We start from the raw sequence: 23,764 nt of genomic DNA on the forward strand, positions 1-23,764 counted from the left end.
TCTGCACAAGGTCCAGGAAATGGGAGAAAGCAAAACCTCTCACAGGGCTGCAAGGGACAGAGGAAGGAAAGACCTGGCCCTGGGAGCAGGGGAATGCGGTCTGTTAAAAACCCGTGCTGTCCCGGGGGTCCTGCGGGTCTAGGCAGAGCAGATCTTCGGCGATGCCCACAGGGTCCTTGCCTCCAGGGGGCAGGCACAGCTGTAGTCCTCCCCGCCCCCCGGAGACTATCAGTAAACCAGAGGGGAAAAGGGTAACCGAGAGACTGGCATGGAAGAAGCCCAGGATGTTTTTAAGACCTTTGGAAGTCCTAGCCTCCATCATATGAAACATATTAAAATGAGCTCAAATCCCACATTAAGTAATTTTATTTTGCTATAAAAAGTCGAGATGATTTTTAAATAATTGTTTTTGAAATGAATTTGATTTCGGTAGTCTATTTTTGGACACATTTTTTCAGGCTGCAAACGTGTTCACAGGCTTTGAAAGGCGGTTGTGCTTACAGTGCGCGCGGGCAAAACGGCTCGGGGAGCTGCGGGACGTTAGTGAGGGGCCGGGGCCGGGGCCGGGGAGCCTCCAGCAAGCAGAGCCTGGCTCTATGCAGCAGAGCCCCGTGTCAGTTTTGGGACGAGATTGTAGGTCTGGGCCAAAGGGTACAGAAAAAACCTTCCAGGCTATCTTCCGAAGTAAGTGCTTCGACAGGGACAGATGAGGACAGAAGAAAACTGGGTGTTTGTACTGCCAGGGACATGCCCCAGTACAGGGCAGAGGTAAGAGCTGCCGGGGCTGGGACGCTCTCACAGGGAAACGCCCCACGAGGACATGTGGCCGTCTAACCCAGGTGGCCACAAAGACTGTGGGCCATCCACCGCCTGGGACTATGATGTCCTGGGAGCACCAGAATACTACGGCCAGCAGCCGCAGGGCCTCGGCACCATTTGCCAGCCCATGTCGCAGCCCATGAAGGCGAGGGAGGAATTCACCCTTCCCGATCACATGTGTGGGTGCACTTTGTGGAATGCCAAGGGAGAAAGAATTCCAGATTTTGAAATACTAATCAGCCTGCGGAGGTTACCTACCGTTCCAGCAACTGCAGAGGACAGTTGGTTTTGTTTGCCAGTTCTGTGGGGAGTAACACACAGGTGTTGTGGAAGCTGTGGACACCCACTTCTTTTTTCTTTTTTTAAAAAAATATATTTTATTGATTTTTTACAGAGAGGAAGGGAGAGAGATAGAGAGTTAGAAACATCGATGAGTGAGAAACATCGATCAGCTGCCTCCTGCACATCTCCCACTGGGGATGTGCCCGCAACCCAGGTACATGCCCTTGACCGGAATCGAACCCGGGACCCCTCAGTCTGCAGGCCGACGCTCTATCCACTGAGCCAAACCGGTTTCGGCGGACACCCATTTCTGAGACCTTTTGGGGGAACACCTGTCTGGAGAGTGCGGTCCGCTGTCACCTGCAGGTGCGATACCTCTGCTGCAGTATTCTGAGGTCTATCGCCCCAGGTGACTCACAGCCAGTGACTGACCACAACAGATATTAGTTCCTTAACGTTTCTGCCCAACACTAGACTCCTCAATAGGGAATGGTCTTGGTCCCCGTTGGGCAGGCCAGGACACTCCCAGAACTCCACGGCAGCCTCACCCTCCTTCCTCTTTGCCTCCACAGATGTCAGGCCTGCATCAGGGTCTGCAGGCCCATCCTATTTGCACCCATTGTTTCATCTAGTACTTACACAACGCTAACATGTATCTCCATGTTTCAGATAAGGAAATGCAGTTAATTAGATGTTGAGCTTGGATTTAAATTGAGGGCTGATGATGCCAAAGCTAATACTCTTAACTTTTAGAACACACACACATACATCCACACACATGATGTGATGTCTACTTAAAATTTGAGTTTCCACGGGAGGAAAAATATATCAACTAGGAGAAAAATGAAAGAAAATGTAGTAGAGAGAAAAATAAATCCAACGAATAGAACTGGCTTACAAATCTTTCAAGAGAAAGAATAACAAATCAAGGCTCCAAGATTTGTAGGCAAAGTTTTAAGCATCTTGATCTGTTACTAGGTGTGTGTTCTTGTAGAAATACAACCTCTTTGGGCCTTTGTTTTTATACATCTACTAGAGGCCTGGTGCACGAAATTCATGGACGGGGGAGGGAGGACCCCTCAGCCCGGCCTGCACCCTCTCCAATCCAGGACATCCCTTTTGCAACCTAGGACCACTGGCTCCTAACTGCTCACCTGCCTGATCACCCCTAACCTCTCTACCTGCCAGCCTGGTCACCCCTAACTGCCCTCCCCTGCTTGCCTAGTTGCTCCTAACTGCCCTCCCCTGCCGGCCTGATCACCCCTAACTGCCTCTACCTTGGCCCCCGCCACTGTGGCTTTGTCTAGGACATCCGGAAGACGTCTGGTCTAATTAGCATATTACCCTTTTATTAGTATAGACTACTGAGGCAGTTAATAAGATGGTCTCTAGATTTCATTTCAATTCTAACATTCTGTATTTTCTTCAGATGGAACTTTTAGTTGTTTTTGTATAAAGAGAAATGAAATTAACATGTTTAACTGTTTTCACCAAATCCCAGTTAGCAAAATGATCTGTGGACAGTGGGTTTCATAATTCATGGAGAAGCATCCTGCCAAGATCCCAAGAGGGTGTGATAGGGCCATGGGCACCTCACACACAGGCCCCACAGAAAGGCTACCCACTGTTTCTCAGGCCCTTACTTGGCATGAAAGCAGAACTTTTTAGCTGAAAACAGTAAATACAACCATTCTCTATGATATAGGATTTTTGTGAGAAAAGGGACATAAAACATGTGAGAAGTGCTTTGAAGAATGTTCATTTGAAAAGCCTCATTTAAATATTTTTCCATTTTCTTCATTTATTTCTAGATCTACAAATGAATAGTTATTAACTTTTAACTGATGTTTGGTCAAACAGTTAAGGAAAAGGCTAAAAGGCCACTCTCAGAAGAGCAAGAGAAATACAAAACCCAGAGAAGCTACAGACTCAAACACCAACTCAGTTCTACAAGGCCGACTCTGTCCTGATGGGTTTAATGTTATAAATGATGCAGATATGAAAGCAGCATGCGCCTCTCACCACACACACAAAAGCAACTATGTGAGGTGATGGATGTTAAATAACCTTATTGAGGTCATCATTTTGCAATATATGCATATATTACATCATTATGTTGTATACCTTAAACTTTACAACGTTACCTGTTAATTATATTTCAATAAAGCTGGGGCGGGGGTAAAAGAAAAGCAGTGTGGGCATTTCTGAGAGGAATGAGATGAAGAAAACAAAATGCATTATTCTTTGAGAGAGGAATTTAAAAAACTCACTAGTTTACTATGTTAAAAAAAGATGGCACATTTATTGCTACATAAATGTTATATACATATTGTGTTTTCTGTTACAGTGACAGAAAAATTTTGAACTTCTTGCTGCTGGTTGAAAAGATTTATCAATAATACCTTGAATTTGACACAGGATACAAATCTGCAATAAACCAACAATGGAAACTGGAGAACAAGATGAGAAGCAATTCATCTCGGACAATTAGCTCTTACAATACTCCATAGGTACTACACGGTATGCTAGAGTCCTACTATGGTCTTAAAATGCTATTGTAAATTTCTGATATTAATGAACAGGTTATGGTAAATAACCCTACATTTTTACTACCTAATATAATAAAATAAAGTAAGAAACTTTTTACTGAAAACTTTTCGATTTCAAAAATCTAGAAAGAGTAATATTTAGAATTCAAGAAATTTTCTTACAAGATTATTGTATAAAAGACTAGCTACAGTGAAAAATAAGCCAAATGTTTTTTTCTCTCTATTTTATGAAGGAAAGCTTCTGGGCATACTGCAAAGTCTAATATAGCGAAAAAGACAACAAGCTCTGAAGGAAAAGGCCAGGCAGTGGCCTATGTTCACTCACACATCATAAGCAACAATTTCTGTTTAGCTGATTAACACTGAAATGAAGAACAAGGCCACAGAGAGAGTCTGATGTAATTGGAGAATATATGCAAATTAAAGTAACTAAAAAGTCCACTAAGTTCACAAAAGACTGACTTGTTAGGAATCATCCTGATTGGAGGATCTGAAGTTCTGTCTTGTTTTTGTTCTTTCAAATGAACAGAAATCTTTAAGCTACATAGTGATTTGGGTCCTTTCTTCTGTGTGCTGATTGCCACTGTTGATACTGGCTATAAGGAATTATTAAGCCAAGACAACCTTGTTTAGCATGTTTTTCTCTCCCAGGGTAGTTGTGGTGGAAGACAGATTTCATGGAAGTTCAAAGTGCTTACTTATTATGTCTAACAAAAAACAACTCTTAAGGGTAAGTGACAGAGGGGTGCGTTAGTGCACAGCATTATGATGGACTGACAAGCACTGGTTTAATGCTAATCTGGCTCATCTTCTTGGGGCAGGGCAGATGGTTTACAGCTGATTAAATCACCCACTGAATTCCTCCCCACTGCCCAGCCATCCAAATGACAGAAATAAAGGCTAGGAAAAGGAAACATGGGTGACCGCTGCTCTTCTATCCCATTGAGTAACTAGCCTCAGAGTGGTGTGCTCATTTATAACACTACCTGCCTTGGTGACTACTGGGTTTTGTTAGGGTCACCATAACTACAGCCTGAAACCTCCTTTGTATTTTAAATCCGCTTTGTGTTTACTTATAGCTAACATTTTATAAGTACTATTATGTAGTACTTACTGCTTGGAAAACAAAGCAATTTCTAAATAGTAGATTCTTCCCTTGTAATTTACACTTCTTCCTATTACAAGCTTTACTATGAAACCTAGAAGCTTGAAAAGTCTTGGTTATTATTGGAAATAAAGCAACATTTATTTTTGGGAAAATCTAGGGGACGTAATTTCCCCTTTCAAAATCGTAGCTAAGTTATGGTCACAGATGGTCTCTGCTTATCTTTGTAAGGTGAACAGGCACAGCACAGAGGGCTACACGGGGGATTCTGGACTGTGACCATAAGCTACTCCATTTCAGAGACCAAATATAACACCCACAACGAGAAAATAAAAAATAAATGAAAAAATGAAAGTGAGAGAAAAGCTATACCAAGTAGTATTTTCCTATTTTATGAAAAACAGTATTCATATGGCAAAAGGATAGGAGAGGGCAACAAAAGACTTTTCCCTTCCTTTTAAGACACTAACAGGTATGCCGGGAATGCTAAGGGCCAATGGTTGTCACTGCTTTGTTCTCTGCACGTGAACAGCTTTAACGAATGCTGGCATCAGCTGAGTGTACATCAGCTTTCCACATTAACTTTTTCCCTTTATATGTAGACCTTACAGTTCCATAACAATAAATAAAATTTGTAGTTACAATGCATTTGTCAATTCAGTTTAGGCACAAGGCAACTTCCACGGTGAGTGGAGAGATCGAGACAATCTCTGATTGTGCAGAAGCGACACACTGCTTGCGACAAAATGACACGCTGCAGACGTCTCCTGGGCGACGTTCTGTCTGATGAGCTTCCTATCTTCACTTCTGATGGAAGTGTTGACCAGTTGCTTTGATCGTAGGATTACATTTGAGTTTCTTGCTTCAAGTGTCTTGTTTTTTCTTCTCCCTCCTATCAGGTTTGTCTTCAGATAATCTGAGTTGTCCAGTCCTTATGAGGAGAGTTCACCTTCTATCTAGCCTACTGATAACTCTGGAACTGTGGCAGGGAGAGCCAAGGGAGAGAACAGAACCAATTAGCACATCATTGTTAAAATAAACACCTCCTCAGAAAAAAAAAAAAACCCCAAAAGGTTGACATTCCTTATACCCAGTTTTACACTAAATTAGCAGTCTTCTAAATGACTTCTAAATAAGCCTCTTTCTTTCAAGGTGTAATTAAAATAGTTTTACTTGAAGATGTGGTAAGATTTTTAAAAGAGATCATGTGATTATAGAATCACAAAATACAGGATTATACAACAGCTGTGACAGTTAAGCCAACCTTAATTTGAGCAACATTCCAGTTGACAATACCTGAGCTTTGAGGTTCTACCCATGCATTTCTCAGGGAAGACACAATGTTAACACACACATTTCCTGTTACCTTCAGCCCATCAATCACACTGTGTTAACAGTTCATACCTATCTTCTCTAAACTGAACATTTCTGAAGGCAGGGACCATTTTGCATTCATCTTCACATTGATCCCAGTTCCTGGTCAATAGCAGGTCCTCTAGAAATATTTGCTCAATGAATTTTTAAGAAAATGTATAGTCCACATTTTACACATATTTATATCCTTAATATAATATAGATAGTGACTCTAAAAATGTCCATTTTAGCCATTTTTTATGGAAATAGTTTTAGGAAGATTCATCTTTTCACCTCCTTTTCCAACAATAACCACAGTATTGTTTGTAATAGAGGGATGCTCTTAGGGATGGGTAACTGAGATACTCAAAGCCACCTGGCCTTGTATTACATGGTGGAAAATTCTTGTGCTTTTACAGTCATTCATTCTGTGATCATTTATCAGCTAATTTGATTCTAGCAGTTTTCCTGATGCTCAGTCTCTTGCTGGTTTTCATCTGCCGCCCAGTTCTATAAAGAATTGAAGGTTATCAGGTGAAACCAGACAACTACCTTTATGAAATTATAAACACTAACCAATAAAATCTAATGGAACGAAGTGCATTTACTACATTATGTTTTTTTTTTAAAAAAGGATTTTTGATAAAACTCTTTTTGATAGGTAGGAATCTCAAAAGTTTAATTTAAGTGGGGGAATTTCCTCATTATAGAGATATGCGTAGAGATAGGAAAGTCATATGAGATACAGAGGCAGTAAAAAGAGCAGGAAGTAAACAGAAGCGGGGAAGATAGATGTGAGGTAGGGAGAGAGAGTTAAAGAGAGAGAAATGGGGGGAGAGGGTAAGAGAAAACGGGTGCAACAAACTAGAGAGAAACAAGAAAAATAAGACACAGGCTCTGAGATAAATGTGACAGATGAACATAAAGCACTCTTTTCACAGCCCGGTGGTTATCTGGGACCTGAGCATAAGAAGTTACCTCGCATCACACTTTTTCAAAATAATCTGCTAATTTAGAAAGTCATTTTTGCATTAAGAAACAGTGGTATGTTTTTATTTTAAAATTTCAAAGTTTATTTTTGAAAACAATTTTTTTCAGAATATTCTGTATTTTCCACAGAATAGGAAGCAGTGGCGTGGGTTTTAGAGGGCCTGCATGTTAACCAGCTCTTGCCTGAAGTCTCTAGGGCCTGCATAATTAGATTGATTGCTGGGTGGTTTTTGTGGGGGACATGGCTTAAGAGTTTTATCCAGTGTGCTAATATTAGAATATAATCGATACTTAAATAATTACATTGACATTCTTCCTCTTGGCCCCAAATGAAGTTTTTTGGTATAGTTTGTTCCTAGGAAGGCTATGTGTAGAGGTGGTAGGAACCATAGTTTTCAGGAAAGGGTGAGTTACTGACTAGTGTTTGTAGTTTGCAAACTATTCTATCAAATTCCAGACTTTCAGCTCAAAATGACAGCTATAAAGCTGATCAAGTGAAATTGTATTCGAAATTATTTTCCTGTTCCACACCTCCCATTCATTCATCTTTGCTTACTGCTTTTAATCTCCTAATGAAACTGGGAAAATAACTACCCATTGCTGAAGCAGATTATAAAATGAAGTTCCCAGTTCTACTCCTAATCCATGATGATTAGCTAAAATGCTACTGTCCAAAATATTTAATTACAGTCTACATTAATTTCTGCCACCTAAACATTAACTATACAACTTAGATTATAGATAACATAAATGCATATAGTTAAGAAAAAGGTGATTCAAATGAACAACTGGGGCAACAATCTCCTATTACTTTCGTCACTCAGTTAAAAAAAATCACAAGGAAGTAAACTGTATTTAGTCCATGAAGAGGAAAATAAAAGAACCATCTTTCAACAAGTAAAATTCCAGAGAGAAGGGCATTCTGGTTCTAGCATATATGACACCTTTACATTCATCTGTAGATTCAAGGTGTAACTGATATTCTTACTGGGAATAAAGATGCATATTACAAACTTGCATTATTGATCCAATGGAAACAAGCAGTAATTTTTTGTATATGTATGAAGATTTCATGGCAAAGAAGAGGTGGATGGTTAACAGAAAACTGGTTGACGATACAGCTAAGTATTTCTAGTAGAGAAATGAGGAGTATAAGTGGCAGCAAAAGTATTTTTTGGAGGAAGAGTCATTGCACTATTTTCTTCTTGGACCAGAATGACATTCATGATGATCCAGAACAGAACCCCAAATTCTTTATAAACCACAGGATGCACTTTGAAGAGAATAGTAACCGGGTATAAGATGACACTGGCTCTGTAAGTATGACTATACAACAGAAAGGTAAACTGTTGGATTCCAAATTACACCTGACCTTTAGCACAACCAGTGCCGCTAGAGCATTCTGTTCAAAGGTTCTAACTTTGAGATAAACGAGGTGACCTCCTTTTCATGCTCTTACTTACCTGGCTGATGTTTACATATGACCCATAGGGTTGGTAGCTTCACTAAGCCCAGGATGGGTTCCTGGTAGTGTGGTTGGCGGCTCTGCCGATACGGCAGAAACTTTTTCTTCTTCCCTTCTTTTAAGGCAGGCTGCTTTGGGGTTCAGATTCCTCTCTGAAACAGAGGAAAATAATTATTATTACTACAGTCATAAGTTATGAATCAGGGACTCTTAGGTCTTAAACTGAGCAAATTGCTGTTACTTTTATTTCTGAGAGTTTTACTCTATGGTAATCCAAAACTGAGACAGTTACTCAGGAATGCTAAATCTGGAGGTCTTTTCTCTAGAGCATTTAGTTTCTCTAGAAAAGAACGCTCCAATTTTTTGAAGATGGGTTAATATACTTGGCTGCCAGCACTAGGGAAGCAAAGCAGGACACAGGGCCGAGGGGTTCACTGTTCAATTTCATGCCTCTCAGATCCTCTGCTTTTCTTGGTGATCCATATTTGCAGCCTTTCTGATTTCATTTTCCCCCTAGAAAATACCCCTTCTGTCTTTTATGGTGGAAGAGAAGAGAGGGCAGAAGCAATTTGAAGTGGAGAAGAGACTTAGGGATCCAACTTTTCCATAGAAGATCTTCAATCAGTCTTTCTGCTTCCGGCCTGATGCTGCCGCAATAATCAGCACCTCCAAAGTGCAGTGCCGTCCGGAAAAGGGGCTCTGCGCAGCACCCTGCTCTGCTTCTTGCTGGTTTTCCTGCAGGCTCCCCTTCATTTCTTCTCTCTAAATAAGTCAGTTTCCACTATTCTACTTTCTTTCCATCGTACATAATACAGTTTTTGCTATCTCAGCTGCTCTTTTATCTCCCATCTGTCCTTGTGAGTTAATTCCATTTTTATTCATTTTAGTAAGGAGGAGAGTATTATCAATGAATATGCTAAAACTACCATGTTTGACCATCTTGTTGCAACTAAATTAAAATCTACTAGGTTACGGTCTGGAAATGTGTTTAGAAAAAGGAAAAGCCTCAGGAGATCCTGCGACCAAGCCGATTTGGGAAACATTGTCCTAGTTTACTCACCTTCAGCTCTCTAAGAGACCAGGAAACTAAAATTGCAACAGTTCTATCGAGTCTAAATTATTACGGAAAGAGGAGCTGATACACTGCCCTGTGAAGGAGTTTGATGAGGAAGTACTTGACCTGTAATTCAACCTTTAGTAAAAGCTGAGAGTACAAACATGACGGTAATAAGTAAATCTGCTGAGGATTAGCAAACTTGTAGTCATAATAAGGTAAAGGCTTAAATCGGCAATGGCAGGGACCAGATAGGATTTAATATGTGGGGCACCAAGGCACCAAGAGTGCTTTGGCACAATCTGAGGCTTGGAGGGAAAGCCATTTTTCCTGCTGTTCTCCAGATGCACTGGGCCTGGGTCCGGCTGCCCGCCTAGTGGAACACTGGTCCAGGGATGACAGGATGTACATAGCTACTTATAGTCTTGGAGCACCCTCCCAAACCAGAGGGGAGCCCAGAGAGTCCAGAGGATGTCCAGGGGATGCCCAAACTAGACATGAAAACAAAATCAACACCTTTGTAGAAACTGATGGGAAGTGGATGGATAAGTTACTGTTGTATGTTTTTCTGAAAGTGTGTTCTAGTTCTCTAACTCTGCTTTCCCTACTAAAGAGAGTACTCTTCCTGTAATCAGTGCAGAGAGTTTCATGGTTATAGTTGTCAAGCATCTGTCTACTCCTATTTCTTTTTTCTTTTTTTAAATATATTTTATTGATTTTTTACAGAGAGGAAGGGAGAGAGATAGAGAGTTAGAAACATCGATGAGAGAGAAACATCGATCAGCTGCCTCCTGCACATCTCCTACTGGGGATGTGCCCGCAACCCAGGTACGTGCCCTTGACCGGAATCAAACCCGGGACCTTTCAGTCCGCAGGCTGACGCTCTATCCACTGAGCCAAACCGGTTTCGGCACCTATTTCTTTTTTCTTTTCCAACTTCCTTCACATAAAAATATTACATAAATATCCAATAAATAAGACAGATGAATTTCTCTCAATGAAGAGAGAGGCAGAATCTGAAACCCAAGGTTACATCTATAAATTCTTGAAAAAAGGCTTAGGATGAGGCATTCATAACTTTGGATAAAAAGATATACAAGTAATATGCAAAAAAGCAAGATCAATGGTAGAACCTCTCAAGGGTTTGTGATAACTGGTAATTCAGGGTCTAGCACATAGCTGAATGGAACAGAGTAATAAATGCTTGTTCAAAAAATGAAGTTTCAAAGCATCTTCAAGATTCCATCAAACTTTTTGAGAAGTTGAACAGCTGGGGGAGCTGTCTGAGTCCTAGTGGACGAGCCTAATAATTACACTTTTGCTCTTAGGGACATACAGGCATGCCAGTGCATACCAGCCCAAGAAGTTCATGGCATTCCGGATCAGGGATCAACAAAGAAGTCCTGATACCTTACTGACATGGGTATAGAGGCCATCCATATGAAGCCAAGCCAGGAGGGGCCATGATCAGGCATGCTATTCAACAGCATGACCTAGTAGATGCCCCCCGGGTAAAGCAGGCAAGAAACTGAGTGCAGAGAAGTAGGAAAGACCGAAGGAGCAGGAGGAGGACAGGTCTAGGCAGGTAAACTCAAGTGTTGGACACCAGAATCAACAAGACAAAGAGGCACAAAGCATAATGCTGAGCAGCAGGAGGAGGCTGGCTGTTCTGCATGGTTACATAGAATTACTCTTTGCTGGTTTGTGTGAAGCACTGAGCCTATGGATACTGACCAATACAGTGAGACAGAGGTGAGAGAAGTAGAAAGGAAATTTGATCCAGATGATACAGTGGCAGAAGTACTAATTGAACTTGCAAACAATATGCCTAGAAGAGTGAGTGGAAACAGAAATGTTTCCACCTGAGGCAGAACAGTTAGGTATCTTTGCTGAATCTACTTACCTCTGACTTGCTGTTCTAGACTAAGGATGACTGCCACGGCCTGATGAAGAATAAGGAGTTTTGTTTGGGGTTTTTCACTCTTTAAATGAAGTTGACACATTCGACCAAGCTCTTTGAATGCCTCGTTGATATCCCGTACACGCAAGCGCTCCCTGGCATTGTTAGCCATCCGCCTCTCCTTCTCCCTTTCTATCTTCTGTTCTGGGTTCAAATCCTCATCTTCATTAGTACTGCTGGAAAACAAAGGTACAACAATGCCTGTTAGATTCCCTATAAAGCATAGATATGTTTACTGAATGAAATTATAAAGTATAAAGATGCAAAAAAATTACCTATAAATTTTACCAAACAGTAGTAATAGTTACATTTCACATGAATGTCTATTTCTTTCCAGTCTTTCTTCAAATGCAATTCAAATGATACCACAAACAGGATAGGCAAAAGTAGGTTTACAGTTGTGAATATGTAAAACAGAGATTATTCTTATATTATTATTTATTAATGATTGTATTATTTTCCGTACATACAACTGTAAACCTATTTTGTCCCACGCTGTACATTAAAAAATGCATTTCCATTGCATAGTACAGCTTGAAGACTTCTCCATGCTAGTGAAATTCTTCATAAGTGTAATTTGAATGACTACCTAATATTCTAGGCACTCTGCCACTCAAAATGTGATCAGCAGCATGAGCATTACTGGAGCTTGTTAAAAACATAGAAATCTGCATTTTAACAAGATCCCAAGTTGATTTATATGTACATTAAAGTTTGGGAAGCACTGTCCTGGTTCGCTAGTGCCTTAATTTGCGTGACCTATACTCTTAAATATATGCTGGCAGTCACCTGGTAACGAGGAAAAAGCTTGAAGGCACAGAGTGAGAGAAGTATCTCAGAAAGTCACTATTTTTTATTCCAGAGAGAAATATCATCAGTAGTGATAATTAAAAACCTGGATGAACTAGCCCTGGCTGGGTGGCTCAGTAGGTTGGAGCATCAGTCCAATTACTGGTCAGGGCACATACAGGAGGCAACTGATCAATGTTTCTCTCTAACATCAGTAAACATATCCTCATAAAAAGATTTTAAAAACATGGGGAACTGAAACAATATTTTTGAAGGACAAATTGGCAAAATAAAAACCCAAAGCCTTAAAATATTCATTACCTCTTAATCACCAATTCTAACTTTAGAAATTCATCCTATGGATATAATTAGAGATGTACACAGAAATTTATGTAAAGAAAGTTGATCACAGAACTATTACATTAGTGACACACTGGAGGCCAATAATAGGAGGTGGGTTGGATAAATCTCGTACATCCACACAATGGCCTACAATGCATCCTCTAAAAAATCAAGCTGCAGATCACATTCAGTAAAAGATGCCAGACACAGAAGACTACATTCTGTATGAGTCTATTTACATGAACTTCCAGAAAAAGACTATGGTAATAGAAAGCAGATCAATGGTTGTTAGGGGATGGGAAAGGGTGAGGATTACAAAGGGGCATGTGGAAACTGTTTGGGGTGGTAAAAACATTCTTCCATTTTGCAGGAAACACTTAAGAATAGATGAAAAAGTTAAAAATACACTGTTAAATGTACAAAAGTTGACATTATACAAATTATTTCCAGTTTAATTCAAATTTAAACTACATTTATGGGAAAAGAGATATTCCTTGAAAAGTAGACAGTAGTTGACTCTGGGTGGTAGAGTTTCTTGTGATTTTTTATGTACACTGTTCTGTATTTTCCAAATTTCTGTAATAAAAATGCATTAAGATATCAGAAAAAACATTTGAGGGAGATGCTTTGGAATAAATTCTAGAAAATTCTACTGATATTTCAGAAATAAATTATTGAGCAGAGACTCTCAGATCCTTAACATGATGTGCACAAAGAACAGATGTTTCCCCCTCTTTTCTAATATGCTGAGTACTGTAATAAAGAAGTACACAATAGATTCTTATAAGCTAATTGTCAAGTATTACATAATACTTTTAATAAAAGTATTCTTCTTTTAATAGAAAATCACTAGCTCTTGGACTGCAAAGGGACCTTGACAGATCATCTACCCCAAAGATTTCCAAATGTGGCCATTTATCAGAATCTTTAGGAACACTTAAAAAAATAGAGCTTTCAAAGGTCCACTACCACATACTGATTTAGTGAGCTTGTACTGCTAAAATGTTTCTGGAGCCCGTGCACCAGGATTGAAAACCACTGTAAGATCCACAGAAATCAGTTATCTCCCTAGGATCACAAAGCCAATTAGTGGCAGTGTGACGACAAGAACCCAGGTCAGTGCTCAATGGAAGCAAACCTATACTACACACCTAGCATTACCATCATCTTAACAGTAACTCTAGTACATTTAATGAGTGCTTGCTGCCTGTGAGACAGTGTGAAAGAGCTTTATGTGCATCGTTTTCAGTTTATTACCACAAGGATTCTAGCTCAGAGAGCTTTAATGACTTGCCCAAGGTCACTTGGCAAGTATATGATGGAGCCATGAGTAAAACCCAGGCTAGCCTTACTTTGTACAAAGGACATATTATTAATCTATTAACTATTGCTAATTACTAAGTATTGTTATTATTAACCTATTATACTGCCTCTCAATTTCTGATGAACTATAACTGGGTTCAGTAAACTATGACCCAGCAGCTGGCTATCTATTTTTGTAAAGAAAATTTTATTGGAAGAGCCAGCCCATTTGTTGATGTATTGTCTACGGCTGCTCTTCTGCTACAATGGCAGAGTTGAGTAGTTGCAACAGAGACCATATGGCCCACAAAGCTGAACATATTGATTTATCTGGCCATTTACACAGAAACTTTGCAGACCTCTGATCTATAAGATGAGAAGATGAAGAGGAAACATGCAATTTTTCCCCTTAAAATTCTATTTGAATAATAAAACTGTGGAAGAATTAAGATGCCTCAAAGGAGTCGTCTATAGATTCCATGACCCAGTCTTCACTTCTACATGTCTCTACACAAGTGAGTACAATGCATATTAAAATAATAGCATTAGTATCTTAAGATTTAATTTTTCCCAAGAAAAATGTTTAAGTGTTGAAAACAGTGAGAATGTCAAAGACAAAAGGACACCTTTTAAGTATGTGAATATAGGAAGGACCATGCTGGCTTTTTAGTTATATCTACCACACTTACTGTAATCTCCTTTGTGCCACAATTTAATACAAAGAACATGTTAATAATAGATATCTATGTGATATATACATATTGATAAGTGGGTATATACCAAGAAATAGGATGGGCCACAAATATACCAAGTCATCTAGTTTTAATATATAACTATAAAAAAAATCTGAGGGAAGAATCTGGAAATCATTTGAAACTAACATATTATGTGTCAATCTCCATACCTCAAAGCAGGGTCAAGTCAAATTTCTGGAAAACCTTCCTCAACATCAGCCCATTTAGAATAATACTTCCTTCTCCATACTCTTCTCAAATCAATGTTTAAACCATGAGTTGGCAAACTTTTTCTATAAAGGGCCAGTTAGTAAATATTTTCAGCTTTGTGGGCCATTGCTTTCTTTTGCCAGTGACTCAAAACTGCTATTACTTTAATGCAAAAGCAGCCATAGACAATCCTATATAATAAAAGGCTAATATGCAAATAGACCAAACAGCAGAACGACTGGTCGCTATGAGACGTGCTGACCACCAGGGGGCAGACATTCAATGCAGGAGCTGCCCCCTGGTGATCAGTGTACTCCCACAGGGGGAGTGCCGCTCAGCCAGAAGCCAGGCTCACAGTGGTGAGTGCAGCAGCGGTGGCAGCACTAAGGATGTCCGACTGATGGCCGCCAGTTGGACATCCCCTGAGGGCTCCCAGACTGTGAGAGGGTGCAGGCCAGGCTGAGGGAGCCCCCGGCCAAGTGCATGAATTTTGTGCACCGGGCCTCTAGTATGTAAATAAATAAGGTTTGAAAGTGTTCTAATAAAACATTTTTTGTAAAAACAGGCAGCTCTGGCAGGTGTGTCTTGGTTGATTGGAGTGTCGTCTTGTATAACAAAGGGTGGTGGGTTCGATTCCCAGTCAGGGCACATGCCCAGGCTGTGGGTTCAATCCCCGGATTGGGGCGTGTGTGAAAGGCAACAGATTAATGTTTTTCTATCTCTCTCAAATAAATTTAAAAAACCAAAAGCATATCCTTGAGTGGGGATTGGAAAAAAAAACAAAACACATTCTGTAAAAGAATAAAAAATAAAAATAGGCAGTGGGCTGGATTTGGTCCATGGGCTATAATTTGCCAACTCTTGGCTTTAAATCATACAATAGAGTCTTACCATATATTTAGCCTTAAATTACTATGTTCAGATATTTATTGATGAACTGTATCTAAATGTCTATACTGCACAATTTAATTTGTTTTAGCTATTTTGTCCTCTAATTGTCTTACAGACTACAGACTCCCCTTACAAGCACTGTGTGGAGAAATGTAATTCTTTTTTTTTTTTAATATATTTTATTGATTTTTTACAGAGAGGAAGGGAGAGAGATAGAGAGTTAGAAACATCGATGAGAGAGAAACATCGATCAGCTGCCTCCTACACATCCCCTACTGGGGATGTGCCTGCAACCCAGGCACATGCCCTTGACCAGAATCGAACCTGGGACCTTTCAGTCCACAGGCCAACGCTCTATCCACTGAGCCAAACTGGTTTCGGCTCTTTTTTTATATGTAGACCCTAACATAGTGTGCTATAATAGAACACATAATTTTTGAGTCAGCTTCGTATGATTTCCTTCTAGGGGTGCTGTAAGGATTAAATGAGATAACATACATAAAGTCCCAACAGAGCAGTTAGAACATAGCTGACACTTAATAAATGCACAACACCCTTCAACTTCCCAATACTTTCACCCATGGCAAATTAGTGAAATTTAACACCTAAATGTTAATAAATACCTTGTTCTGCCTCTAGATGAAACCTTGATATCTTTTTGGGAGGATTCATCATCTGATTTCATGTCATCTGATGAGGGAGGTTCATGAAGGTTTTCATCTTTCTCTTTGTTTTCAGTCTTGATTTCTGCTGGAACAACAGTTCCAGACTGACTTTGCAACCCACCTAACAAAAAGTCAAAGAAACAAACGTCCAGACTCATGAATTAGAACTAAGACAGTAAAACACTATCTAGGTGGTAAATACTCTTAGTTGTTAGAGGTCTATGAGGGAAATCTGAAGATGTAGGGAAGTATACTATTTAGAGCTGGAAAGAGCATGTCCACAAATCTTCAGAGAAAACGATTTTTTAAAGCATCTATATTTAGAAGAACAAGCCTGGCTTTGATGATCCGTATAATTATCACTTTTAGGCACTATTTAACAAATGAACAAGGTTATGATAAATTTGATGGAGTTTTAGACACTGACTTCTAAGATTCTGCCAAGGAAAAGGAAATAAGTTTAACACTTTCCTGGATAAACACAATAAAATAGGTATCATGGTCAAATATAACTGGGAGAACTTTACTTTGGTATTCTTAATATTAGCTATATATTTTATTTATTTGTAAGCTCTATTATAACATTTACCAGTTTGCTTTTTAACAGAACTATTGCTACAACTGAACTGTTTCTGAACAACAGCTCCTATCATTCAGAGCTCCCTACATACTCAGACATATCTTTCCCACTGCCTCTAGGGACCATGAAGACTCAGTCATGAGGGGAAGTGATTAAGGAAGACAGACACGACAGAATCAAGAGCAGGTAAGAAAAAGACAGGTAAAAACTGAACAATACTTTGCATGTGGTTCTATCCATAAGTTCTATAATTTACCAAATGGGCCGAATGGAACCTTTAGTAGCACTTCTGTTTGGAATTCTCCCACCTAAGATGACTTTTGAGTCACAGATATGAATCTGCCTGTGAGAAAGGTGACTGCTCCAAATGCAATCTCAGTCTGTATTATTACGAAAAACCAACAATACAGTTACCTCTATAATTTTCTTGTGTTTTATGGTTCAAGTCTGTGCTTGAAGCAGTGACTGTGCTAGACAGGACTGAATGATTGCCATTGAGACTGACAGAGTCTTCTCGATGAGTTCCAACCTAAAGTTAAAAAAAGAAGTCAAGACAGTTCAGGGACAATAATTGTTTAAATTCTTTTAGTGGGTTTATTAGGGAAAACAATAGGACTCATTTGAATTTAGCCACTTTTCTTGAATGCCACTTTTCTGGATTTTGGATTTCAAATGACATGATAGTTTAAATTTATTTTTAAAAGTTTCATTAGAAAATTGCAACCTCAATTTAATATCCCACAGGATTATAGCAAACTAGAGCCCTGCTGCCTGAAGATTCGCGCAATAGTCCTTCCTTCCCCTGGCCGTCAGCACCGGTTTTCCGCTGGCACCCGGGACCCAGGCCTTTGGTCCGGCCGCAGCGGAGAAGCCAAGCCCCTTCAGTCTTCGCTCTGCTCCTGCATATGCAAATTAACCCATTTTTTTGGTGGGTTAATTTGCACACTCATCCTGATTGGCTGGTGGGTGTAGCGGAGTGATGACCAATTTGCATGTTTCTCTTTTATTAGTGTAGATGAGCTAATAGAGACAAAGTACTCAGGAAGCCATAAAGCACTACACATAATCAGACCTGTCAATAATCTTCTCTAAACTGATCTGAAAACCTTATCCAAATGCTATCTAAATATAGGGTGGAGCAAAGGTAGGCTTATAGTTGTGAGTATGGAAAACACAGTCTATTCTTGTTTGTTTATTAACTAGAGGCCTGGTGCACAAATTCGTGCACCAGAAGGGTTCCTTGGCTTGGCCTGTGGAATCGGGCCGAAACCGGCTCTCCGACATCCCCCGAGGGGTCCTGGATTGCGAGAGGGTGCAGGCCAGGCCAAGGGACCCTACTGGTGCATGATCAGGGCCAGGGAGGGACTCGGGAGGTTGACCAGCTGGGGAGGGACCGTGGGAGGGCTCCAGGGCATGTCTGGCCCATCTCGCTCAGTCCTGATCGGTCGGACCCTAGCAGCAAGCTAACCTACCGGGCGGAGCGTCTGCCCCCTGGTGGTCAGTGCACGTCATAGTGACTGGTCAATAGGTCAACTGTCTGCCCCTTGGTGGTCAGTTGCACGTCACAGTGAGCGGATGAACAGCCTTAGCATATCATGAGCATATTACGCTTTGGTTGAACGGCCAACTGGCCGACCGGACACTTAGCATGTTAGGCTTTTATTATGTAGGATTATTGTGTTATTTTCCACATGAACAACTGTAAACCTACTTTGCCTCACCCTGTAAAGTGTGCATGAATTTGCATTTAAGAAAATATTGCTAGATTCCAAGTAATATTTATTTATACTCTGGCATGCCCTTTCCTCACACAAACAGATGGTGTCTTATTTTTTCTTTGTCTAAATGCCTGCCCTCAAACATTTTTAAAGAGCAAAAGATAATACAAAAATGTCATATATTTTTATTCCCTGTTTTAACCAAACTTATACAAGTCACAGTTAACCTGAAATGGGAAGTTAAGGTATGAAAGCACTACCAAATGTTTGGCTATTGCACTATTTTTACAAAAACTGGTTATAAATGAAGCTTTATTAGAAGAGTAGCAGACGTGTCAATTAGAAGATTAAACCTTTAATTAAAGAGGTTTATTGCCTGGAGTTATATATGAGAACCACTGTTTCCAATAAATCCTTCAATCCCAATAAATTGCCAAACTCTGAATTCCTCGAGTAATAATATATAGCTTTTTATCTTTAATCACTTCGTGTGGATTTATACCCTAAGATGTATAAATATTCCTTTGGTTTCTTATGAGCTAAACAAAAGAAACCAAAGCAAAGTTTTAAGCAATGCAGACCACTTGGTAGTAGACCTAATTATATCAGGTCTTCCACCACTCTTTTAAAGAAATGTCTCTCCATCTACATCCTTATTATCTTTAATGTAGTTTTAAAAAACCCATTTAATGTATTTCACACTACTTTTAAAATTACTTGAAGATTAGTCATTACTGAGGATTAGTTGTGTCACTACTCCCTTAGGTGATCAAGCATGACTCTATCCTTTTTCTAAACCACACAATTTCATCATTTATTAGAATAAAATCTTAAAGTTTGGAAGGGACAACAGAAACTACTTTTATCCCCCTTCCAAAATCTTCCCCAAGCCTTTAGATCCGCTCCGCCCCCCCAAAAAACACTGAGAAAAATCTGAAGAACTAAACCTAACAACCAGTGAAAAAGAGGGTTGTGAAAATTATATTCAAGAGAGAAAAATTATTCTCAAAATATTTCATGATATTCCGTCTCTAGGGTGTCCTAGTCATGTTTATTCTTAACACATAGGATGCTTTCTTGCTAGCTATGAATTAACTGCTCAATGATCTAAGGGGAAGGTCAGTTCAAAAACCCCATTTTATAAAAACAGCTATGGTATAAATATTATAACAGCATATTCTTTTTTTTTTTTTTGGACTTTTATGAACAAATTTTATAACCTTTATAAACATAGGTTTCTCTATTGGCAAACACACTTTCAAGATACACATCTATGACAAAGCACTAGACATTTTTTAACAGCTCCAAAATTAGTCCACAGCCTCTCTAACAGCATATTCTTTGGGACTTTAAAGCCTATTCTAAAGATAAAATATCACTAAAACAATTTTGACTGGCTGAAGAAATCATTGCAGGATAAAGTAAAAGCTAAGATTTCTGTATTTGTTTTTATAATAATCTTAAAACAAAACTTTTTGTGATCTTTGGTAATATGTGCTAATTCTGCTCTTACCTTAGTATTTTGAGCTATCATGCCAAGTAATTTAAAATAACCTTTAAAAATTAAAAAATTTAAACATGTAAATTTACTACATGTGAAATTCATTTTATAGCTCTGTAAGACAGTAATGACTGGACAGTAACAAACTAAATTTTCACTCATTTGAGTGATGATGCATCTGCTAAATTATTATCTTTTTATTTCATTATTATAATAATTCTTTGATTTTTTGAATCTCTACTAATAAAATGTTCTATCACCTCCTTTCTGATGAAAGGTTTGGCCGACAAAGGATGAGTATCTAAACAATAAATCTTATTGAGTTTGCCTTTCCCTGAAGGAAAACCAGAAAGTTTGCTTGATTTGTTTTGGGATATAAATGCCAGCAAATATTTTTGTCTCTATGGAGTACTATAAACTATTTTCTCACACCAACCTACATCATTGGCTTCCAAAAGAAAAAAAATCAAAGCTTTAAAAATTAGCCTCAGACTAGCAAAACACTTGAAGTCTGGAGTTTTCCATGTTAATGAAGTTAGCAGGAACTTTTTCTTTGTAACTTGAGTCCCCTTACAAATGGCCCTCATATATTTTCTGGAGAATTTGACTTTTACAGTTCTTATAGTTCTCTTTAACCCTTGCTCACCTTGGCTCCCATATCCTCCCTTTAATCTGCAGTTACCCATTCATGTGGCTCTGTCTACACACATACAACAGGTGTATAAACAGTTCTTTGTCTGGCACAGAGCTGTGAGGCCAGCCAGATAGGACCTTGTTTAATTGTTCATCTCGTTAGCATACAGCTGACAGACTGCTTCTAGGGGGAGTAGCAGGGGAAGGCAAACCCTTAGGCCTGCTATGCTCAAAATTTCTATTATTATTAAGAGCTCCATGTCAGAATAAAAAGCCCATCCCATTAAATAACATCCTCCTGAATCTGAATCTTCACAATCTGTGCCTGGTCTTACTTTGGTGGAAGCACCCTTCAAGAAACCTGTTTTCATTTCATTTGGCCAAAAGCTTTAGCACCCACGATGGAAAAATGTTAAATCTAATTAGTTGATGAATAAGGGTCTTGTGAATTAAGGGACAGACTGAAAAAGAACTCAGTATGAATGAATTCCCCTCTGATTCTGAATTCTATTATAATTTGTACTGTTCACTCAACACTAATGATTTAAATTAATCAGTACTAATCTACAGACTGATGAAAGGATCTTTATGTATTGTATACATTTTGTTTTACCTAAAGAGGGGATTTATGCTAGAAAAAGCAGAATTCCATTTGTTATGGTTCCTTTTAATGATAATTCCGTAATATAGAACCGGTATGATCTTTTTAAAAAATATATTTTATTGATTTTTTACAGAGAGGAAGGGAGAGGGATAGAGAGTTAGAAACATCAATGAGAAAGAAACATCGATCAGCTGCCTCCTGCACACCTCCTACTAGGGATGTGCCCACAACCAAGGTACATGCCCTTGACCGGAATCTAACCTGGGACTCTTCAGTCCGCAGGCCAGCGCTCTGTCCACTGAGCCAAACCAGTTAGGGCAAATCTGTATGATTTTTAAACTTTAAGAAATGCTGCCATTTTGAACAATTTTAAATTTAAAAACTGGTATCAAAATCCTTAAAAACACTATAATGTGGTCTTAATAAAAATAAATTTTTAAGAAATTGCCCATTTGAGAAAAAAATAGGTTACAACAAGTAAAATACAGTTAAAAATAAACTCCTTGAATTCAGTTGAAACCTAGACAAACAATTGTTACAGTATACAAATTTATACCAATAAGACTAAATACTATTTAAATATAAAGTTAAAATGACACCAAATTTATTTTGATAAGTGACAAAAATGCTGATTTTAAACAAAATATTATCTTATTTGCCTCAGCCTTTAACAACTTAATCTTAAGTATTTTAGAATTTAGAAAAAACAGTCTCTCTAACTGCTTTAGGATTTGAAAAACAGACACGATTTATATTTTTAAATCATATAAAGTAGCTTTAAATTTCATGAGTTAATGTTATTTACTCTGTTCTCAGAAAACAAATACCACAGATCTCCAACCACAGCTTAAACAACAAACCCAAAGCAATTTTAAAAAAAGAAAAATACCAGAGATGTCCAACCACAGCTTAAACAACAAAAACCCCACGCATTAAGGAAAAAAAAAAAAAAAAAAGGAAAGGAAGAAAAAAAGAAATGCTTGGATTAAATTTGCCCAAGACTTGTAACATAAAAATCAAAAGACTTCATGGATGGAATTTTATCCAACGTCATAAATAAGGAACTTGTAAAGATTTGCACCAAGCTTCCATTAATACAAAAAGCTCCTAATCTTAGTTTGGTTTGAAGTTGAAATCACTGAGGAATAATTGAGTACTTTGTGTGAAAGATAAAATGCTATCATGGATCTATCTCAATGGGCCTCAGTATTTTAGATATCACAGCCATAAACAGATGTGATGTACAATAACTTTATATTGTGGAAACCTCTTTGTAATGCCAAATGAAATTAATGATTCTACTTCTTTTTAGTTTTCTACTTAATACAAGCATTGTTTTCTGTCAGTAGTTTATTCCAAGAGTTTATTCTTACACTAAATAAATGGGAGCAAAACTAAAGTCCAATGTTGACATTTTAATAGTTCTAAAAACCCTGATTTTTGTGCCTTAAAATTTAAATGATATATCAATCACATCCCAATAAGAGTGCCTGAAGAAAAGTCTTAAGTTTTATACTTGCATTAAACAAATATGGAGAAGTAATAAAAAGATACATAAAGGGAATAGGAAATTAAGTAAATGAAAATGTTAACCCCATTAAAAAAATAAGAGCAAATATTAAAACTATGCCAGGCTGGTTACTCTAAATATATCCATTTCCTAGTTTCTTTTTCCAATATAATAATCTTTCAGGAAATTCAATTTTGTGTGTATATTAGATAGCCAGAATATGTTAAAAAGCTGTCTGTAGTGAAACCTCACTTAATTCTCAACTTTGATATAATCAAGTATATTCGGTTAAAAGAAACAACAGTCAAAATGAAGTCTTTTGACATTAAGTTCTATTAATATATATTTTTGTCAGGTGGTAGTCTTCTTATCTCCTTGGTGTGAGATATAAAAATCTTTTTCTGGAACAACTAAAAAAAAAACACCAGGCAATTATCTCTTCTGTAAGATGGATAATAGCTTGGTGAAGGCTAAGGGAGGGGGAGGTTGGGATGGGTGGAGATGGGCAAAGGGGGGTAAAAAGGGGGATGCCTGCAATAATGTCAACATTAAAAATATTTTTTATTAAAAAATACAGTAAGACTGATCTACAAATCAATACTATCAGCTGTGGATGACCTTACTGACACAACCTTGTTATAACTAAAGACAATGTAAAGAAAGGGTCTCAGCAACAAGGCTATTTCCTTGACCAAGGACACTATTCTG

At 38.5% G+C, this 23,764-nt stretch overlaps 1 protein-coding gene across 6 annotated transcripts in view; it reads right to left on the minus strand.

Moving 5' to 3' along the window:
• Positions 1-1,303: 1,303 nt before the first annotated feature.
• The window catches only part of TCF12 (transcription factor 12), a 365,067-nt gene continuing 342,606 nt past the window's right edge, over positions 1,304-23,764 (minus strand). For 4 of the 6 annotated variants that reach the window (XM_070421983.1, XM_070422000.1, XM_070422011.1 and 1 more), the window contains 5 exons: positions 17,505-17,619; positions 16,469-16,631; positions 11,521-11,753; positions 8,562-8,715; positions 1,304-5,734 (listed from right to left, as the gene is read on the minus strand). In XM_070421983.1, coding sequence (XP_070278084.1) covers positions 8,573-8,715; positions 11,521-11,753; positions 16,469-16,631; positions 17,505-17,619 — 654 coding nt within the window. In that variant the 3' untranslated portion in view covers positions 1,304-5,734; positions 8,562-8,572. The remainder of the gene's footprint in view (positions 5,735-8,561; positions 8,716-11,520; positions 11,754-16,468; positions 16,632-17,504; positions 17,620-23,764) is intronic. The other 2 variants (XM_070421990.1, XM_070422034.1) reach the window with 1 other exon arrangement.

This window comes from Myotis yumanensis, unplaced genomic scaffold (genome assembly GCF_028538775.1).
Source record: "Myotis yumanensis isolate MYYU_CA2020_CCGP unplaced genomic scaffold, mMyoYum1.0.hap1 SCAF_1, whole genome shotgun sequence".
Taxonomy (NCBI): domain Eukaryota; kingdom Metazoa; phylum Chordata; class Mammalia; order Chiroptera; family Vespertilionidae; genus Myotis; species Myotis yumanensis.